Below are 21,120 nucleotides of genomic sequence, written 5' to 3'. Positions count from 1 at the left end.
CCAATAAGCGTCTGGATCGACGCGCCAATGAGCAAGAAGGTTTCTGCCGTCTGACGTGAGTGACGTCATTGAGCCGCGCCAGCTGAGAGCGGTGGAACCCAGCCCATTTCTCCTGTCTTTTCGGCGTTTGGCTGGTTCCCTCCGCTTCTGTGGATCTCCGCTTCCATGTCCCCGGTGGACACAGCATCCCGGAACCTCCACGCCCATGGCCACTAGCGTGAGGACGCCCGCTTTCCCCTCATGTTCTTCCGCTTCGACAGACACAGACGACGAGGGAGTGCGTGGCCCTTGTGAAGATGCTTCTGTGTGCAAGAGGTGCCTTCGGGGCGCGGGGTCAGGGGCCGGTGTCCCCGCGGGGTTGGGGCCTCGGTGGGAGGCGGGCCTGTGTGTCAGGAACACGGTCGTTCGCCAAAAGGTAGCCGTCACCTCGTGCGCCCCTCGTTTCCAACCTGTGAAGAGCCCGGAGCGGGGGCTGCATTTATGGAGCTGTTAATCATCTACCTGTGCTGTGCGCCGGGCCTGGGGAAAGCGGGACTGGGGATGCGGCCCGAACCAGGCAGACGGGGTGTCGGCCCTCTTGGGGCTAAGGTCTTGGTGGAAGACCGACGTGAATCGAGTAAGTGTCGTGTTGACTGGGGGGGGGGGGGGCGGGGGAGTTCGGGTTCTCCCTCTTGAGTAGATTACATCCCACTGTGGGTTGTCAGGATCCCCATTGTGCACCTGACATCAGGCCAATCATGGCCGGGGGGGGGGGGGGGTCGGAGGGAGGGCGGGCCCAGGACCGGGTAATATTGGTGCACAGAGCCAGTACTTTCCAGAGCTCTTGGATGAAAGTCCCCGGAGTCTACATTCTCACGGGTGTAGTGGGGGCAGCGTTGTGAGCACAGATGTGTGTCACATATTGGCAAGCACGAGGCTGGAGTGTAGTTCGTTCAGCGGAAATTGTTGAGAGTGTACTTTGTGGTGGGCCCTTCCTTTTGGGTGGGTGGTGAGTATTCAGTGATTGGGAACACATGGTAATTAGGACTGAGGTGTCTGAGGTACTCACCCCCTGTTCGGACAAGACAGGAAGCAAATAATTATCCCTGAAATTCGTCGTTACCTTTTTGCCTTGAGTGCTGAGGACAGCCGTGCATTAGAGTTTGTAATTTAGGGAATGATGTTTAACCGGAGAACAGAGGGCTAAGAACAAAACACAGAGGGGCGGGGGAGGGGGGGGCGGTGCTGGTTTCAGTTAGAGCAGGGAAGGAGTGTGCACTGTTAAAGGAATTGAGGGAATGTTCTTGGAATTGGGACCAGGTGGGGATTGTAGGGTGGGGAAAACCAAGGTTTGGTGTTAAGACTTGCAGGTTTTGTAGGTGCTTGGAGACTAAGGATAGTGAATTAAACCGTGGAGTCCAAGCTGATCCTAGCGCTGCCACTTAGGAGCTGTGTTACTAAAGCACTCTTCATCTCAGTTTCCTGATCTGAGAAATGGGGATGATAATAATCCCACTTCCTAGATGACTGTAAAGATGAAATGACATTTAACGTTAATAAAACACTCGGAGCCATGTCTGTCATGTAATAGGTGTTAGTGGTGTTTGATTCAATAAATAGGTAAATACAGAAGTTTTGAAGACTTGGGGACAGTCTGTGGTGATATATGTGAATTGGTGCTGTTAGAAACTAAGTTCATGTTTGTTCAAGTTTGTATATGATAGGCCAGGCTTGAGAAGAGGGCTCAGAGCAGTCTGGCTAGAGTTTGGTCAAGGAAAGAGTCTTCGTCAGTGTAAAGTAATTCCCTCCTTTGTATGTAGTGTGCATATGCCACAATTTGTTCATCTGTTCATCTGATGATTAGACATTAAGTTCTATGCAAGTTTTTGGTCATTGTGAATAGGCTACAGTAAACATTCTTACAGAAGTTTTAAATTTCTCTTGAAATTGTTAGTGGGGCAGGGTGCCTGGGTGGCTCAGTGAGTTAAGTCTCTGCCTTCAGCTCGGGTCATGATCTCAGGGTCCTGGGATCAAGCCCCGCATGGGGAAATCTGTCCTCAGCAGGGAGTCCCCCCCCCCCGCCGCCTTCCTCTCTGCCTACTTGTGATCTCTCTCTCTCTCTCTCTCTCTCAAATAAATAAATAAAAATCTTTTAAAAAGAAACAGAAATTGTTAGTGGGATTGCTTAGTCACGGGGTGGGGATATATCGAAGTACTAGCCTAGTTTCCAAAGTGGTTGATCAGTTTACACTTCCCACCAGCAATATAGTGACACTGCAGTTGCTCAGCGTCCTCGTTACCATTCTGTGTTGTCAGTGAGGGTGAAATAGTGTGGTCATGAATGATCTTAGGTGCCTTTTCATGTGTTTATTGGGCATTCCTACACCTCTTGTGAACTGTTCATGTCTTTTGTCCATTTTTGTTGTTAATGTTTTTGGTTTTGACTTATTAGAGTTTATTATATATTCTGGATAGGAATTCTTTGTCAGGTAGATGCATTGTAAATATATATGGATAGGAAAATGACAATTTGAAATATTTTACGGTAGCATCTAAGACATCAACTGGTTGGGGTGACTGGGTGGCTCAGTTGTTGAAGCATCTGAGTTTTGATTTCATCTCGGGCATGGAACTCAAGGTCATAAGTTCAAGCCCTTTTTTGGGCTCCATGCTGGGTGTGGAGCCTACATACGAAACAAACAACAAAAAATAAGGAAACTAGCTAGGAATGAATCTCATGGAAGACAAGAAACACCTTTATACAGAAAAGTAGGAAACATTGTTGAGAGGAATTCAGGAAGACTGAAATAATTGGGAGATATGCTTTGTTCATGCATCAGAAGATTTGATGTTGTCGAGATTTCTGTTTTTCACAGCTTGATTCTTGCAAACAGTGCAATCCCAGTCAAAATCCTGGCCTTTTGTTTTTTTCCTTAGAAGAAATGAAGAAGTTGATTCTGAAATGTGTATGGAAAGGCAAAGGGTCTAGAATAGCCAAAAAATTCTTCAAAAAAGAACATAGTTGAAGAACTTACACTGCTTATTCTTGCTGAATTTTAAGACTGATAGTAAAGTCACAGTAGTCAATGTCTTTGGCCTAAAGTTAGGTCAGTTTAACAGAATAGAGTCCAAAAAGAGAGCAAGCACAAGTATTGTCAATTGACTTTTGCCCAGAGTGTTAAGTCAGTTAAGTGGGGGAAAGGGAAGTCTTTTTAATGAATAATTCTGCATGATATTCAGGCGGAAACAATACGGACCTTGACCCCTACTTGATTCTGAGCACACATCTTAATTTGGGATGGATTATAAACCTAACTATAAAAAGTAAAACCAGGGCAGCTGGGTGACCCAGACTCCTAAGAGTCCAACTCTTGATTTTGGGCTCAGGTCGTGATATCAGGGTCATGAGATCAAGGCCAGTGTCATGCCCTGTGTCGGGCTCCATGCTCAGCAGGGTGTCTGCTTGAGATTCTTTCCCTGTACCCCTCCCCCTGTGTGCGCTCTCTCCCCCTCTCAAAGAAATATTTAATAAGAAAAAAAGCTAGAACCAGAAGGCATTTGTATGAAAACATGGGAGAATATCTTGACAACCTTGAGGTAGGTCAATCTTTCATATACAGAACACCAGCAGCACTAATTACAACAGAAAAATAGATACACTAAGAAAATTAACAGGCAAGACAGACTGGGAGAATATATTCAGAATACATGTTCTTAAATGTTTAATTTTTTCTGAAATATGTTAGCATTATTCATATCCATGGCACCCCATTATTCTATCCTATGCCAACTTTTTTTTTTTTTTATTGTTTGTTTAAGTCAGATAGGCACACTGTACCACGGGAAGTCTCTGATTGGCTTCTCCTTATTCACTCTGTCGTAAATGTTGATTCTTTTTCAGTTAAGGTCTTGCCCAGACTATTCAGGGACTCCTTGCAACAGAGAAAGTCGATCTTAGATCCTTTCAATCCTTGTGAAGTCGTTGGCTGTTAGATGAAGCTGGAAGACAATACCAGTAGCTTCCTTTGAGAGGAGATGATAGCTTATGGGTCTTAGTTAATTGAGGCCCACTGTTGTTTTCTGGTTTTTAAAATATTGTATTTATTTATTTATTTAAGAGAGTGAGAGCGAGGGGAGGGGAGGGCAGAGGGAGAGGAGGAAGCAGACTCTGCGCTGAGTGGGGAGCCTGAATGCGGGGCTCTGTCTCACGACCCTGAGATCATGACCTGAGCCAAATCAAGAGTCACACTTAAATGCCTGAGCCACCCAGGTGCCCCTGTTTTTCATGGGGTTTGTTTTGTTTTGTTTTGTTTTGTTTTCCTTATGTGATTAAACACGTAACGCCTTGCAGATGTGCTGAGGAAAGCAACAGAGCTCATAAGGGAAACAGACTCAAAGTCTGCAGGTGCAAGGTCTGCTGCCCTTAAGACTTTGCTTCCTGCCTCCCATTTATAACCAAGAATAAAACCAATGGGAAATAGAAACCAAAAAATGAGACTAGTCCATGCAAAAGAACAAAGATAAAATTAAAAATGAGAGGTAGAGCAATATCTTAAAGACCAGTATGCAGCATGCAGTTAAAATTCCCAACTCGAAAACTGATGCTGAGACTATTGGATTGATTTTTGTACTTGCAGGTATAAATATTGTAGGTACATGTGTATGTACATACATTGCTTATAAATACACATGTACGCACATGCATACACACAGACATCATTTCAGCAACTGAAGTGTTGGGGGGAGGGTCCCAGTCCAAGTGGGTAAATAGGTTTGAAAGGCAATAGAATTAAGTTTCATCCAAGGTTGCACAGCTTGAGGAAACGACCTTGACCTCTGTCTGTAAAGCGGTGCCTTCTACATAGGGGGCTTCTGAGGGTGGTACGTGTTCCTATTTGTCCAGCATGTGGAATAATGCCTGCGTTGTAGCCAGCACTCATGAGTGCTGATTAGAAGTGAAATGAAGGAGCCCCCGCCTCGACCCTCACTGGCTGGGAGAGCGAGGAGGGCCCCTTCTCCTTCCCTCAGAGGAAGAAATACCGGTGGAGGGCAGGTCACAGGCTTCCTGGCAAGTTCCCACTGTTGCAGGTGACAGTCCTGCCAATAGGGGAGCGTCAGGCAGCGCCGCTTGAGTGGACAGGTGGCTGGAGCGGATCCGTGCTTCCCACGGGAGGAATGTGAGATGACTTTAGGTGGCACCCAGATAGATGTTGTACGTTTTAGAAGGTATTTATTACAGGGTGTGTTAGAAGAAAATAGTACGTAGAGAGTGAGTTGACTTAAAGGAATGTTAAATGGAGCGGGTGGTTTGTGAACGTCATGAACATTTTAAAAGCAATAGTTGATTCAAATAAGACTGAGAAAGGTCTTTAGATCTGAGATTTTTGGCTCTTTGGGAGTTATTTATTTATTTATTTAAACTTCTTGAGAGAGAGAGAGAACCTGTGAGAGGTCATAGGGAGGGGAGGGGGGAGAGAAGGCATGGAGCAGGCTCCATGCCCAGTGTGGAGCCAGATGTGGGACTCAATGTCAAGACTCTGCGATCACAACCAGGAGTTGGTGGGCCAACGGTCTGTGCCACCCAGGTACCCCTAATTCATTCTTCTTGTGTCCTACAGTCACTGGCACATTGTGTTAGAGTTGTCATTATCTTTGCATGTGCATGTGGTCAGTCTTCCTTGTGGTATGGCTGGACCACTGCACCTGCAGCCCCTGGCTGGTTCAGTCCACGTACCACTTATGGGCCATTTGAAGAAGGAGCACAAATCCTGATTGCTATTCGAGAACCATCCATTGATACCTTCTGATGAGATCCAGAAAGACTCAGGAGCACAGCCTACATCTGGTGGCTCCGGATCGAGGAAAGAAATCTCAGAGGCGATGATAGCCATGTCTTGAGAAAGGCAGCCTTGCCAGTGCCCTTGGCAGCATGAAGGTCGATGTTGTGTGGAAAGGGAAGGCTTAACCAACTCTTACCAATCATGTTGAAAGGGAAAGACAAACCAACTGAAAGGGAGGATTTAACCAGCTCTTACCAATCATCTGAAGCCTTTCATTCTTTCCATATAAGTCTAAAACAGCTTGTTCATAAGCAGAAAGCTAAAATTCTAAGCAATAAGAAAAACATTAACAAACTAGTAGGGTTTCTTTTTTCAGTCTTACAACTGATGTCTTAGAATGAAATGTGTCTTAGAATGAAATGTAGCACATGGGTAGTGTACAAAAATTTTTAAACAAATTAAAACACACACACACACACACACACACACACACACACACACACACACATGAGATATCTCTGAGGCTTCTCCTGTTCCTCTGCTGTTCTTCAGCCTCCCTGCCTACCTTCTGCTACTGGAACGTTCCAAGGCACTTCCTGCCCAGAGCATTTCTATCTGCTACTCGTCCCGTCCAGAGTGCCTTCTGCACAGCTTTCTCCAATACTGTGGGACTCCACGCAGCCCCCCCCCTTTTCAGAGAGGCCTGCCCTTTGACCTTGTCTGATGCAGGTCCTTCATCCCCCATGCTGTTGTCCTTCATCCGGCAGAAGCTCTTACTTTGTCTCTGTCTCTTCCCGGGTTCCCCGCTGTATCCCCAATGCCTGGTACTTTGCAGACACTCAACAAGTATTGTTTGTCTGGATCAGTAGTGTTAGCTGAGGGCGAATACAGAAGCTGCTCCATGTCATCCAGGAGAGGGCAGTAGGAAGTCCAGGGAGGAGCTCCTAGAGGAAGGCAGCTTGGTCAGCTTTTCAGCAGGTAGAGCTGCTCAGCGGTGGAGCGAGTGCTTTCTTTGTAGGGCGTGCGCAGGCGGCGGCTTGGTGTTGTTGAAGGGTTCTTGCCCTGGATGTCGGGGTTGACCAGGTCATTGGAAGGCCCCTTCCTTCCTAACATCCATGTTTGAGGACTATTCTTCTCACTGGTCTATGGGTCTTTCTCAACTGCAGATATGGCTCTTACCACTAGAGGGCACTAGATGATGCCTTTGAGGACAGTGCTCTTGAAACCACCAACAGTGAGAAAACAATTTTTTCTCTTTTAATTATTGAAGTATGGTTGACCTGTACAACATTATGTCAGTTTCAGGTGTGCAGCATAGTGATTTGACACATCTCTACGTTACTCAGCACTCACTACGATTACAAATAGTCACCGTCTGTCACAGTACAGTGTTAATACAATATTACTGATGATATTCCTAACATACTTTTCATCTTTGTGAGTTATTTATATAAGCGGAAATATGTACCTCTTATTCCCCATCACCAGTTTCGCTCCCCCCACTTTCCCTCTAGCAATCTCCAGTTTTCTTTGGGTGTTGAAGAGTCTATTTTGTTTGGTTTGGTTGGAGAACAGACTTTTCATGGCACTTATGCCGCGAACACATATTTCAACGACAGCTTCACAAAACAGTCTTTAACTCTTAATCCATACTGATACTTTCTGTTTACCTCTTGTCGTCTGCGTTTTCTAAGCCGGGGATTCGCAGACAATTTCATTGATTTTATGACCAACCCACACCTGAGCAGCTTCCGCACACCGCTATTTAATCCACGATGGGCTCATAATTCCCTGGCTTGACATGGCCTCTCCCGGGCCTGCGCACGGGCCTGGTCTACTGGCAGATGGGCTGGCGACCGAATGACCTCAGGTGTCTTCTCTCCCACACCCAGTGTTCGGGAGGCTGTCGGCCGGGGTGGTGGGGAGACCAGGCGCGCCTGGCTCCTTCATGCGGTGGGACCCCCAAGTGTGGTGATGTGCACCCGCGTGCTTTCCATCCTCTGCCCTCGCCACCTCTGCTGCTCTCCCATTCACCAAAGCATGTCACGTGGCCCAGACTGAGGGCGTCTTCTCAGTGGCCTCAGTGAGGGCGTGGACATATGGACTCCGCTTCTGGATGGGAGAAGTGACAGAGTCACGTTGCAAAGAATTTGTGGTCGTTTTGCATGCCGTTGTTGTGGTGAGAAGCTAGGATGTGGCCCAGTACCATGCTGGTCCCACGTCTTTCTCACCTGCCCCCGGGATGCGCTCCATGCCGCCTCAGCACCATGGAGAGCAGAAGGATCAGAGGCTGAGTTACAAAACGTATGTTGGAAATGACAGGCATATAGCAGAGGAAGCCGAGCTCCAGGAAGACTGGGTGGCTTGGCCTCCCTGGGCTTTTGCCTCCGCTCCTGAGCTCAAGGAGGTGGGGCCACGTGACTTCCAGGTGGCCTTCTGTGAAAGTTGCCAAGGATGCGAATCTTCTGAACACAACCCCCCAGGAGGGTGCTGAAAGAGGCTCCAGATTCTCCCAGGGTGGAGAGTTCAGTGGGCTTGGTCCTGCTCTGATGGGACACCAGTAAGGAAAGGCAAGTTCTAGCCAAGTATTGGACAGGCCCTGACCAAGGGCTTCATTTGTTTTCAGCTCTCTTGGCAAATAGATGACTCGCCTGGACCGTATTGCCTCAGGACCACAGAGGGTCACTTCTAGATGGACTCAGATGGAACAGGGGTGAGGCAAGGGCAAAAAGATGGGGTTATCATCGTAAAACATTTCCTTACTCTGAATCCCGGGAAGTTTCGCAGTAGTGCCCAGTGTATAAAATGTCCATTTCTGACGTCCTGTATCGACGTAGCTGCCTGTGTGCAGTTACTTATTTAAACATTCCGTCTGGACTGAGCTCCTGCTGTGCGTCAGGCACTGTGCCAGGCTTTGGGGACACAGAGGTCTAGCAGATCAGATGGAGTTTCTGCCCTCAGGGAGTTCACCTCTGGCGGGGCAAACGGATATTTACCAAATGGTCACAAGATCACGCTGGTGACCAGGGCATGGAAGTTGATGGCAGGCTGTGGACGGAGGTTTGCTGTGGTCAGAGAAGTCAGAAGGGCTTTCCTAAGGAGGTGAGTTGGGATCTGAAGGGTGAGCACAACAAGGCCATGTGAGTTCCGGAGGGAATAACATCGGCAAAGGCCCTGTGACAGGAGAGAGGAATGGAAATAGGAATGACTGAAAGACTGTCTGGGTGGAGCCGTGTCCCCTGGTGTAAGAGGAGGTTAGACAAGTAGGTAGAAGCCGGATGGACAAGGCCTGCTGGCCAAGCAGCACGGGGAGCCACGCTAGGGTGTTAAGCAGCGGCTTGGGGCAATGTGATAGATGCGGGAGAAAGGATCCAGTGCCATGTGCAGGTTCATTTTTTTTTTTTAAAGGCTGTATTTATCTGAGATAAACAGAGGGAAAAAGAATGAGCAGGGAGAGCGGCAGAGGGAGAGGGAGAAGCTGACTCCCCACTGAGCAGGGAGCCCAATGCAGGGCTCGATCCCAGGACCCTGAGATCATGACCTGAGATGAAAACTGGCGCTTCATGGACTAAGACACCCAGGCAACCCCCCCACCCATGGGCAGGTTTAAACAACATTGGCCCATTCGTCCTGCAGACATTTCCAGAACATCAGCAGTGTCCAGAGCCCAGGGGTCACTAAGAGAAAAGGTAGAGAGCCCGCCCCAAAGGCACTTTCATCTGAGTCGGGGTTTTCAAGTTGGTAGAACGCAGAGGCCGAAGGTAACTCCTTTCCCGTCTCCACAACCTCTGGTGTTCAGGGGCCACTCTTCTTCCTGTTACAGGTCTCCAGCTGAATTTCACTGCCTCCTGGGGAGACCCGCACTACCTGGGGCTCACGGGCCTGGAAGTGGTGGGCAAGGATGGCCAGCCACTGCCCATCAGCCTGCACCAGATCTCTGCCTCTCCCAGAGACCTAAATGACCTCCCTGAGTACACCGATGACTCCCGGACCCTGGACAAGTAAGTGTCTGTAAGAAGCCACCTGCAGAGAGCCTCAGAGCCATCCCCTCCCAGCGTGAGCAGCAGGACGCTTCAGCCCCTGAAACGCGGGGTCGCTCAGGCTCTGTGACTCCAGATTCAAACCTCAAATAGTGATCCCCATTCCGCCCTCCCGAAGCCACCCCGTGAGGTCTGTGGTCTTCCCATTTTATTCACTGATATGTTTTGAAGTAAGCTCCACCCACAGCGTGAAGCCCAACTCGGGACTTGAACTCACAACCCTGAGACCAACCCCTGAGCTGAGCTCAAGAGTCAGACGTTTTAGTGACTGTGCCCCCTGAGGTGTCCCTTGTGGCTTCTCATTTTAGAATCAAGGGAAACCAAGGCTTGGGAAAGGGAGGTGACCCCCCACCCCCAAGGGCCCCACGGCCAGAGGTGGGCAGCGTTCTCCTGCTCCCAGACACAGCCGTGCTTTGTGTGTTCTCCACCATGCTCAGTGTAGGGCCTGGAACGCCAGCTCTGCACCGGACCATGAGCAGCCCCGCTCTCGGGGGCTGAAAGCTTGCCATTGCTCGAGGTCGGAGGGGATGGCTCTGGAAGTGTCCGTGGGTGCTGCGGGCGCTTTCCTCCGCTTCTGTCTGATTGCATCAGCCCAGACTGGGGCCAGTCAATAAGAAGACAAACCTGGGACAGGCACCGGCCCCCTGCTCAGGACAGCGGCCGGGCCTGCGCTCTGCCTGGAGTTGTAAACAGGAGGAGCCTGGAGGGGTCAGAAGGATGAGAGTTCCAATCCTGGCTCTGCCCCTTGCCAGCTAGTAAGTTTCTTAACCTCTCCAGTTACGATAGTAATGATAATAAAATTATAGAGGCTATTCCTGGAGCCCCGAATAAATGCCAGACACTGGGGCTACACTAAGCAGGTTACAGATCCTCATCCGTTTATGCCTTAAACAGCCCTAAGAGGCCACCCCCTTTACAACTGAAACTGAGCTACAGAAAGATTAACAACTGGCCAGAAGTCACCCAGACTAGTTTTGAGGGTCAGAGTCATCTGAATGGATGTCTGTGGGAGACCTGTGCACGTAACCACTGACTTCCACTGTCCTGCCCTGCCTCACTTGCCTTATCAGTAGGAGGGGACAGTAAGTCCCCTGGCGGGAGGGCAGGGAGGGAATCGCCACACCACAGCTGCACCCCGAGCCTGGCCCAGAGCGCCTGCCATCAATGGTAGACTCCTTCCTGCTTTCCCATCACGGGCCCCTTCACCGTGGCCCTCACGCCTGCTGTCCATGTCTGCTCATGAACCACTCGACACCCCAGAAGCAGATCACCCATATACTTAGGCGTGGAACCCGCTGGGTCAGCTCCCGCTACAAAAGTGATCAGCACACAGCCAGCCCAACTTGTTCAACCACACCCACCCACTTCCCAAACCCCTCCACCCAGATGATGTGAGCACAGCAACTCCCAAGCCTGATAGCCCTTCACCTCTACACAGTTCGGTGTGTAGCTCTAAACAATAAGGACTTTAAAGAGAACATGTCAGTACTGTTGTTACACTCAAAAAAATTAATGGTGATTCCCTAAATTAGTAGACACCCAGCATGTTCCTATTTCCCTGAAAGCCTTCTTCTCATCTGCCTTTTTTATGTTTTTTTTTTTGTAAAGATTTTATTTATTTATTTGGCAGAGACAGAGGGAGACCCCAAGTAGTGAGGAGCAGCAGCAGGAGAAGCAGGCTTCCTGAGGATCAGGGAGCCTGATGCGGGGCTCGATCCCAGGACTCCGGGATCATGACCTGAGCTGAAGGCAGAGGCTTAACCAACTGAGCCACCCAGGTGCCCCTACATTTGTTTCTTATATTGAGATCCAGAAAAGGCCATATGTTGTGATTGGTTGGTTTGAGGTCCAGGTAAGGTCCGTATGTTGTGATTGGTTGGTTTGAGGTCCAGATAAGGTCCATACGTTGTGACTGGTTGGCTTGAGATCTAGATAAGGTCCATATGCCATGATTCTTTGATAGATCTCTTAAGCTTTTTATAATCTCCAGGTTCCCTTCCATCTTTTTTCATTTTTTTCTTTCGAATTATCTCTTGAAATATTTGTTTGCCCTATAGAGTCTGGATTTTCCTGCTTGCATCTCCATGGTATTATTTAACTTGTTCCTCAGGCCCCTGTATGTCTTGTAAATTGTTCATTAGATCTAGGCATCTGATCAGATTGAGGTTTGACCATTGGGGCAAGACATGACATGGTGTGGGTGTCACTGCAACTTCCCTTCAGAACATATAGAGTGTCTGGTGGTGAAGTTTTTCTGACATTGGTGGTCAGTGCTCAGTGGCTAGATCCACTTGGTTGCAAGACAGTGGGGCGCTGAGCCTGTCATTCTTTTTTTCACCAATAAAGAGAAATTTTTGTTCAGTTATTTGGTTACTCTGCAGTACAATGCAAATAGGAAAGGCAGTCTACATGCTTGGTTCTTTCCCTTTATTGTTCAGTTTGCAAAAATCAAAAAATTGCTTCCCTAGCATACTTTAAAACGTTTGTGTTTGGTTACCATAAATCATGGATTTAAACAGACTGTGAAGGGTCTCAATTTATTGCAATTGTTATCTTATAGTTGCTTTTAGATACTGAGAGCGCTCGGATCCGTTTTTAAAAACAGTAGTCTGGGACAGCTCTCCTGCTTTCTGATGTCACAAGACATTCCAGGCTCCCTTTGTATATTTCTTGTCCCAGATGTGGAATCAGCCATTTTCCCCAAGAAGGTTTGGTTCCTTTTAGTGTGAAATGGTATTTAGAGACTATAATCTAGCCCCTAGAGATGCTCATTGTTACTGGATTGGTCACAGTTTCTAGGCTTTTCTGTGGACAGACCTGGGAAGTATTATGTAGATATTCTTAGCGGTGTCTGTAGGCACTTCCTTTCACTATCGATTATAAACACTTCGACAACTCTCTGTACTTTCAGAATTGGGTAGCATTTTTGATATGGAGACAGCCCCATGTTTAGGACACAGGGGTAATTGCTTTTAGAAGGAAATGGAAGGTTCTCCAATGGACCTAATTCCACAAACACCTCCGTTTTAAATTGCTGAATTTCCTCAGTTTTAAGATGCCAGCAATTGTAAGACACACCATCCATCAATTTAATAACGGCCTTTTAGAGAAAAAAAAGAAACATTACCTCCAAGAATGAACATTTAGATTGTAAGATTTATTCCAAATCCTGAACTTTAAGATGTAAAAGGAAAAAATAAAGTTTATTTTTAAATCTAGGAATTCCTCCTGGCACGGCAGCCTTAAAGTCACCAGGAAATTAGGAGGGAGTCGGGGGAAGGGTTACCCAAGAGGCTGAGACCTGGGTCCCTCTGTTCCTGGGGTCTGGGCTGCGGTGTGCTGAGCAGTTCAGGGCAGTCCATGGCGGGACAGTCTTTAGGACAGACACAGGCCAAGTTGAGAAGGATGAGGCAGGCTGTTCAAAACAGGAGAACCAGAAACTGGCCAGGATAGGAGTGCAATGCGGGCGAGGTGATGAGTTCATTCAGAACAGTGGCTAAGAACACAAGGGTGCTCGGGGCTCCCTCCTAAGGACAGGGAGGGTGCTTCCCTGGGCTGTCGACGCTGCATGATTACGGCCAGACCAGCTCCCCACAGACACACCTCCCCCTTCTCGTGCTTTTCTCACACCAAGAGCTGCCAAGTTCGCTCTAGTGCCTTAGCATCTCTCTCACAGGGCACCAGAAGGAATGAATCGAATTCTTCCACAATGTACCATAGAGCCAATAGAACACTTTACAGAAAGTTTGGAAAGTAGAGAAAAGCATCCACCTCCCATCCCCTCTGACACAAATGTGTTGTTCACTTCTTCATCGTCTCTCCTGACCCCCGTCCTCATCTTCCAGCAGTAAAATCGTTTTCCACTTCACTGCATCGTCCTTATGGTTATCATATTAACAACTGTGCAGATTTACTTAACTCTTTCTTTTACTTATCCGCTTAGGGGTTTTTTTGGTTGTTGGGTTTTTTTTTTCCTTTTATGCTAATATAAATAAACAACACTGTAATGAGTATTTTTGTGCAGAGAGCCTTTCCCACAGGTTGAACAAATACTCCTTAAAGGAAAACAATTCCAGAAATGAGATCGCCAGGTTAGAAGGGAGAGGGTGGTTGGGTTATGGACACTGGGGAAGGTACCTATGTGCTATGGTGAGTGCTGTGAATTATGTAAACCTGGTGATACACACACCTGTACCACTGGGGCTAATAATATGTTATATATTAATTTAAAATTTAAAAAAATTAAAAATGAAATAAAATATCAACCTTTGGAAAATAAAATTTAAAAAAAAGATCTCAACTTCCATATAGATCTCATGTTTAGAGTGAGAGAAGATCAGTTCTTCAAGGGCCAGTACAGAAATAAATGCAGCATAGAGTGCCTTTTTTGTAATTTGCATGTGCCATATAACTGCAGAACCATAATTCCCTAATAATACTCATTAATATTGAGCACTTATGATGTAAGCACTGTGTTAAGCACTATATAAATATAAGCTCAGCTAATAACGAGTTAAATAGGTACTGTCGTATACCCATCTTACAGATGAGAAAACAGAGACAAAGCTATGTAGCTTAACCACAATGCCTCAGATTAAAAAAGTGGTATACTGGGATTTAAACTCAATTAATCTGGCTTCAGAGCTAGTCTCTTAAACTCTTGCAGGGATTAAGAACATACTGCTTCTCAAAAGAAGGGAATTTCTGTTCCAATGAGGCTGTAGTTCTCAACCAGGTCCAATTCTGTCCTGCGAAGATATTTGGCAATATTAGAGACAATTTTGGTTGTCACAGCTGGGAACATGGGTGCCACCGGCATCTAAAGGATAGATGCCAGGGTTGCTGCTGAACATTGTGCAATATACGTATAGCCCACCACAGCAAAGAATGATCTGGCCCAAACGTCAGTAGTATCCAGATTGAGAAAAACAGTCATAAGGGAAAAAGGGCTTTAAGCTGACTGGGTACCTTTTGTTTTGTTCTTTAACATTCCAGATGTTGATCTTCATTATCCTGGTGTGAATTTGCATTTCCCGGGCTGTGTTCTAAAGGTAACCCAAGCTTTCATGGAAAATTTTACCCTTTTTTCCCCATCTCACTACTGAAGTGCTTCTCAGGAGGGCCAGATAATGAGCAAGATGGAAATGATGTGGCATATTAAAATACATTTTCATCTGTAGGAGAATTTGAAATTAAAACAGATATAATTGATTCTTCCAACCTTCCTCCTACTTAAAATCAGTATTCTGTGAGGGGGGGCGGGGAGGGGGATAGGGAGGTAGGGAGAGGGTGGTGCGGTTATGGACACTGGGGAGGGTATGTGCTATGGTGAGTGCTGTGAAGTGTGTAAACCTGGCGATTCACAGACCTGTACCCCTGGGGCTAATAATACATTATATGTTTATTAAAAAAAAACAAAGCCAAAAAAACAGTATTCTGATGAAACAGTGTGTCCATTAGTTTTCTGGCTTCTTTCTGCCTTCCTCCCAAATTAGTTAAATAAGCATAGGTAACTTACAACCACTCTTTTGGGGTGCCTTGGGTGCCTGGGTGGCTCAGTGTGTTAAGCCTCTACCTTCCGCTCAGTCCCACATTGGGCTCTCTGCTTGGCAGGGAGCCTGCTTCCTCCTCTCTCTCTCTGCCTGCCTCTCTGCCTACTTGTGATCTCTCTTTGTCAAATAAATAAATAAAGTCTTTAAAAAAAATAAAAATAAAAAAACAATAACAACCAGTCTTTTGTACAAACCAGTTTGATCCTCTATCTACTTACTCTTTCCTTTAGAGACCCCCAGCACCTGTGAAGACAGAAGGAAACTGTGTAAAAACTGGCACCGAAGATGCCACCGAGACTTCCCAAATTATGGTTCTCCAGCAACATAATTGGGTAGCTTTTTATTAGTTTCTAAGGTAATCTTTTGGTGTTTTTACTTTATTAGAGATTCATTAGATTTTAAGCACCTTTTTTTAGAAACACAAATTTGGAAAGGTTAGCCATTCCTAAGTTATTCAGTCGGGTCACTGTTATCCCAACCCTTCCATGAAATTTAACTCCCGTGCCAGGAGAGAAGATATAAAGCTGGGGCTTTATATCTGTTTTTGTAGATAGGCCGTGCTGAAACATGAAAAAGTGGGGAGAGGGTAAAATCTGTCTGGATGAAGAGCCAAGAAGGGGAATGAAAGAATAGGGTTGTACACAGCCTGCATGCAGTACTCAGAGCCTTTCACTAAAAAATTAAGAAAAAGGCACACAATGGTGGTGTGTGGTATCAAAACAAAGCAAAACAAAAAACAAACAAAAACCCCACATATTTGTAAAACTTTATCAGCGAAAAATGATGATTGTTAAGAATAAAATATATTTTGGAAGACCATATCTAGCACAGCCTATTATGTAACTATTGCTATAATTGCACGTATAATGTTTTCCTTTTATTTTTAAGATTTTATTTATTTATTTGACAGATACAGAACACAAGTATGCAGAGAGGCAGAGACAGAGGAGGAAGCAGGCTCCCTGCTGAGCAGAGAGCCCGATGTGGGGCTCGATCCCAGGACCCTGAGATCATGACCTGAGCCGAAGGCAGAGGCTTTAACCCACTGAGCCACCCAGGTGCCACACGTATAATGTTTACAAGATATCATTATATACAAAGGTGAAATAGTAGTTATGGAGAAGGTAGCATAAATACAAGAAACCATTTTTATTTTATTTTTTATTTTTTATTATTATTTTTTAATAGTAATAATGGTAGATAAACTTTACTGAGAACAGACCATTTACCAGGTGCTGTATTTGCTATTCCACGTTGGTGATTCTGCTTCTCTCTCTCTTTTTTTTTTTTTTTTAAAGATTTTATTTATTTATTTGACAGACAGAGATCACAAGTAGACAGAGAGGCAGGCAGAGAGAGCGAGAGAAGGAAGCAGGCTCCCCGCTAAGCAGAGAGCCCGATGCAGGGCTCGATCTCAGGACCCTGGGATCATGACCTGAGCTGAAGGCAGAGGCTTTAACTCACTGAGCCACCCAGGCGCCCCAAGAAACCATTTTTAAAGAAACAAGTGGCAAAACCTAGTGGCAGTCTGTGGGGAATAAATGATTGAAGAACAGCCACATGGATCTGAACTTGAGGAACCATTAACAGAGTTAAGGAAATTGGGGAAGTGAATTTCAAAGATTTTATCAGCAAAATCTTGTGCCTTTACAGCTTTTTCAGGGCCCATGGCTTTGTTAGTAAGCCTCTAAATGTCAGTCCAACCATGTTGTAAAATGTCAAAACAAGAGCTACAAAGACCAGGGCTATTCTGAGGAATCCAGGATGCAATGGTCACTGCAGCCATGAAAGGGTCTACCCTTCCACCACCAGCACCACCACCAGAACCAGAATGCATGGTGGGTATATTCACATCTTTACCTTAGTCAATCCAACAAAGTTTTATTGAGTACGGACCCTCTTTGGATACTTTTCTTGATGTTAGAGTCACTGAGATTTAAAAAATAGATCTTCCCTGCCTAAAGTTTATAGTCTACTTCCCATAACTGAGAAAAAGCACAAATAGATACCAAAGATACCAACGTTGCACCCATAGCAGAAAAAACACAAGCACAGGCGGTGGGAGAGGGAGAAGCAGGCCTCCCGCAGAGCAGGGAGCCCGATGCGGGGCTCAGTCCCGGGACTCTGGGATCTGGACCTGAGATGAAGGCAGATGCTTAATGACTGAGCCACCCAGGTGCCCCAAACAAATAAAATCTTTAAAAAAATTTTTATTTCATTAGATCTCACTGGAGCAAGTATTCCTGGCCTTGCCCAAACAGAAAGAAATAAACAAAAACCCCCCAAAGTATAAAGCTAATTGAACGGTGGTTCTGACTAGCATCTGACACCTCCCCACCAGCCCTCTGTGTATAAAAATGAATATAAGCTTTCTGTCCTTTGTGCTTTCTGTTTGAGCAACAAAACTGTAAAGGTATATACTCCTGCTATATCCTAATTATTACATAGGGGAGAGGCTAGGCTGGTGTTCCCAGATGTTATGACTAAGCACTAGATTCACCTGTGGGACATTTTTTTGAAATGAAGATTCCAGGGTGCCTGGGTGGCTCAGTCATTAGGCGGCTTCCTTCACCTCAGGTCATGATCCCAGGGTCCTGGGATCGAGCCCTGCATCGGAATCCCTGCTCAGTGGGAAGCCTGCTTCACCCTCTCCCACTCCCCCTGCTTGTGTTCCCTCTCTCACTGTGTCTCTCTCTCTCTGTCAATTAAATAAATAAAAATCTTAAATAAAATAAAATGAAGATTCCTGGAGTCCAGACCCAGTAGATTCTGATTCAGTCAGAGGGGTGGTGAACCCAGGACTCTGCATTAACAAGTTCTCCACATGATTCTGATGCGTTTGGCTTTGTAACAAAAAATGGGCTAGGCCTCCCAGGGGGTTCTCAAATGAAGGCTTGCCATTTTAACACCTAAGAAGTCTTTTTTACTCTTGGGAATTTTTCCTGACATTAGTACAATATACTACCAGGGACAGCATATTCTCAGTCACGTCAGCATTCAAATAAGACTTCTACTAAAGCTGTAACAAAAACATGATAAACATTTTTCTCTTCCTTTCTTTCCCAAACTTACCAAGACCTCCTTGCCAAAGTAGCTTTGGCTACTTGTGTCATAAAATAATTTAAAGGAAGCTACATCAGCCTGACTTGCTTCTACAAATTTCAGATTTTTGTTGATATCATGAGGTCTAAACTGAACATCCTCAGAAGCAGAGCACTGGCATCTAGACTTTCTCAGGAAGGTGTTAATCCTTGAGGTCTCTTCCTTTCTTGTCTTTGCAATCCTATGACCCAACTGATGTCACCTGGGTTCTCCCTCTTTTCATCAGATATCAACCAAGAAAGGTGCATAGCAAACTCAGAACTCACATACAACTAAGAGAAAAGCGAAAGGCAGTTTTTAAGACAAAAGGGATGTGGGTTTCTGTTTAACAAAATGCACAAATCCATGGGACACCTAGGGGCTCAGTTGGTTAAGCGTCTGCCTTCGGCTCAGGTCATGATCCCAGGGTCCCACATCAGGCTCCTTCCTCAGCACAGAGCCTGCTTCTCCCTCTGTCTGCCACTCCCCCCACTTATGTTCACGTGCTCTCTCTCTGACAAATAATCTTTAAAAAATAAAATAAAATGCACAGATCCAAGAGATCATGGGAGAGTAAACATTAACTAGAGCAGCTTTGACTATAGATTTTTGACCATTTAAGTGAGGTATCAAAAATAACCATGCGAAAAAAATAAAAAATAAAAAATAAATAACCATGCGCCTGGCTGCGCACTATTTAGTGCACTCATTTAAAAATTAGTGATTTAAAATGTAAAGTGTTTATTTTTAAAAAATTTAAATAAACATGCCGTCCCCGATTATGATTCTAGCCGCCTTAAACATTTATAAATCATACCTCTCTCCACTAGGGAGCTTAAAATCAAAGAAAGGTAAAATACTGATTCTGGTTGAAACTGGGCATTGGGTACATGGGAGTCCATTATACTATCCGTTTAACTTCTGCTTGTCTGAAAATGCCAATAATGCTTTTTCTTTCATCTAGTTACGGATGTTAAGGAAGCTAAAACATGAGTTAAAAAATGAATTACCAGTAAAAGACAGTAAAGTTCCAAGAAGGGAGAAAAAGCTCCAGACAATAGGGGTATTTGCCTGAAAGGGATTCTGAGAGGAACAGGGAAGGAAATGCTGACTATGGGAATAATGGATTAGGAGGAGCCACGATTAATGCCTCTGGCACCAACATGGCAAGGTGATATTCCCAAATTCAAGCCACTTTCCTGGGGCAACTTGGTGGCTCAGTCGTTAAGTGTCTGCCTTTGGCTCAGGTCATGATCCCAGGCTCCTTGCTCAGTGGAGATTCCGCATCTCCCTCTCCTTCTGCCTGCCACTCACCCTGCCTGCGCACCCTCTCTCTCCCTCTCTCAAATAAATGAATACAATTTAAAAAAAAAAAAAAAAACCCTTTCTGGAGTCTGTTTTGCCCCCACTAAAGTCTCCTTCCTTCTGACTTTCCTCCCCACCCAAGTCCACAACCCCGCACCCACCCAACTGCAGCTCAAGGCAGGAAATTAGGCTCCATGGAGAGAAATTTGACTCTATGGTATGAAAATACATAGCTTCCCAGCAATGTATTCCTCTAGACTTCTGTGTTTAGTGTCTTCCTGACTGTTCATCTTCTCTCCCAGGGCTTGCAGTGTCTTCTATGCAGAAACAGTTTCAAGGACCTCATCTAGCATTGTGGCAGAAATATGACATGAGCTGGTAAGGCAACCTAGAGAAACTTCAAGGTTTTCTGTCATCTACCCTCTTGTTTTTATGCTAGTCTGGGTCATGGGCATTCTAAAGGAGGAAGAGATTTTAAAAATACACTTAATAAGCAACAGTAATGAGTAAGGAGATATAAGCAATTTGGAGTCTCATCTAGAGAATGTTCTTCTTCCCGCCCTGTTTCCTCCTTTGATTTATATCCTCTTGGTCACCCATTTTCTCCTTCCATGTCTTCCATTCTCATATCTTTGACTACTTCCCTCCATTATGGGGTCTTATTACTAAGCATTAATTATTCAAAAGGTAAAGGGAGTGACAACACAAGATGAGAATTGGAGCTCATGGATCCAGCCTCCTCTATCACCATAATTACGTAATTAGCTGTAAGACTGGTTGGGAGCTGAAGAAAAGCACAAGGTGGAAATGTACAACAACTACCAACGCCACACAGCAGTCCTACTTTGGCGTGCACAGCTTAATAGTAAATGTTGCAGAGGTGCAAAATACAAATAAACTTAGAATTTTATTTATGTAGCTGATGTTGTGAATTATATTTCAGTTCCTGCCACATTTGAACAGAATTTTTCGTTTGGGTCACAGTTATGTTTTGAGGTGTGAGTGGTGGTATAATTGAAGAATTAGGGAACATTCTAAATAGGGGTTTGTGTGTGTGTGTGTATCCCATCTACACTGAACTGTTGGATGTAGTTCCAATGACTGGACTCTCGGGTACAACTAATTTGGGGTAATGCTTAAAAAGTACTGGAAACAGAGGTTTGTGTCCCATAATAATGAATTTGAACTTTATCCTGAAAAACATGGGGAATCATTGGAAAATTTTAAGCAGGTGGGCGATTTGATCAGAGCAGTGTTTCCCCAGCCTCACTCATTGGTATAACACCTTCATGATTTTTGCCATATCTATCACCTATAGTTTACTCAATGTTGTTTAAACCTACTTTTACTCTTTTTGCCAGTGTATTTAAAGAGGAAACTCAT

At 45.4% G+C, this 21,120-nt stretch overlaps 1 protein-coding gene across 4 annotated transcripts; it reads left to right on the top strand.

Annotated features, from left to right (window-relative positions):
- Positions 1-70: 70 nt before the first annotated feature.
- LOC308359783 (katanin-interacting protein-like) lies at positions 71-20,654 on the top strand. 4 transcript variants are annotated; one of them, XR_013968455.1, is made up of 6 exons: positions 71-616; positions 9,583-9,760; positions 14,795-14,850; positions 15,582-15,706; positions 16,262-16,409; positions 20,040-20,115. XR_013968455.1 is itself a non-coding variant. In XM_080831099.1 (4 exons), exons 1-3 carry the CDS (start codon positions 481-483, stop codon positions 14,799-14,801), a joined length of 321 nt encoding a protein of 106 aa, XP_080687225.1. In that variant the 5' UTR covers positions 76-480; the 3' UTR covers positions 14,802-14,850; positions 15,582-16,126. The 4 variants fall into 4 exon arrangements, 2 of the variants coding, with proteins under 2 accessions (XP_080687225.1, XP_080687224.1); XR_013968454.1 differs by lacking the exon at positions 16,262-16,409 and having other exon boundaries at positions 395-616; positions 20,040-20,654; XM_080831099.1 differs by lacking the exons at positions 16,262-16,409; positions 20,040-20,115 and having other exon boundaries at positions 76-616; positions 15,582-16,126.
- Positions 20,655-21,120: the final 466 nt, after the last annotated feature.

Source organism: Martes martes, assembly GCF_963455335.1.
Source record: "Martes martes genome assembly, chromosome: 18".
NCBI classification, from domain to species: Eukaryota; Metazoa; Chordata; class Mammalia; order Carnivora; family Mustelidae; genus Martes; species Martes martes.
This window is presented reverse-complemented; position numbering and strand designations above follow the sequence as displayed.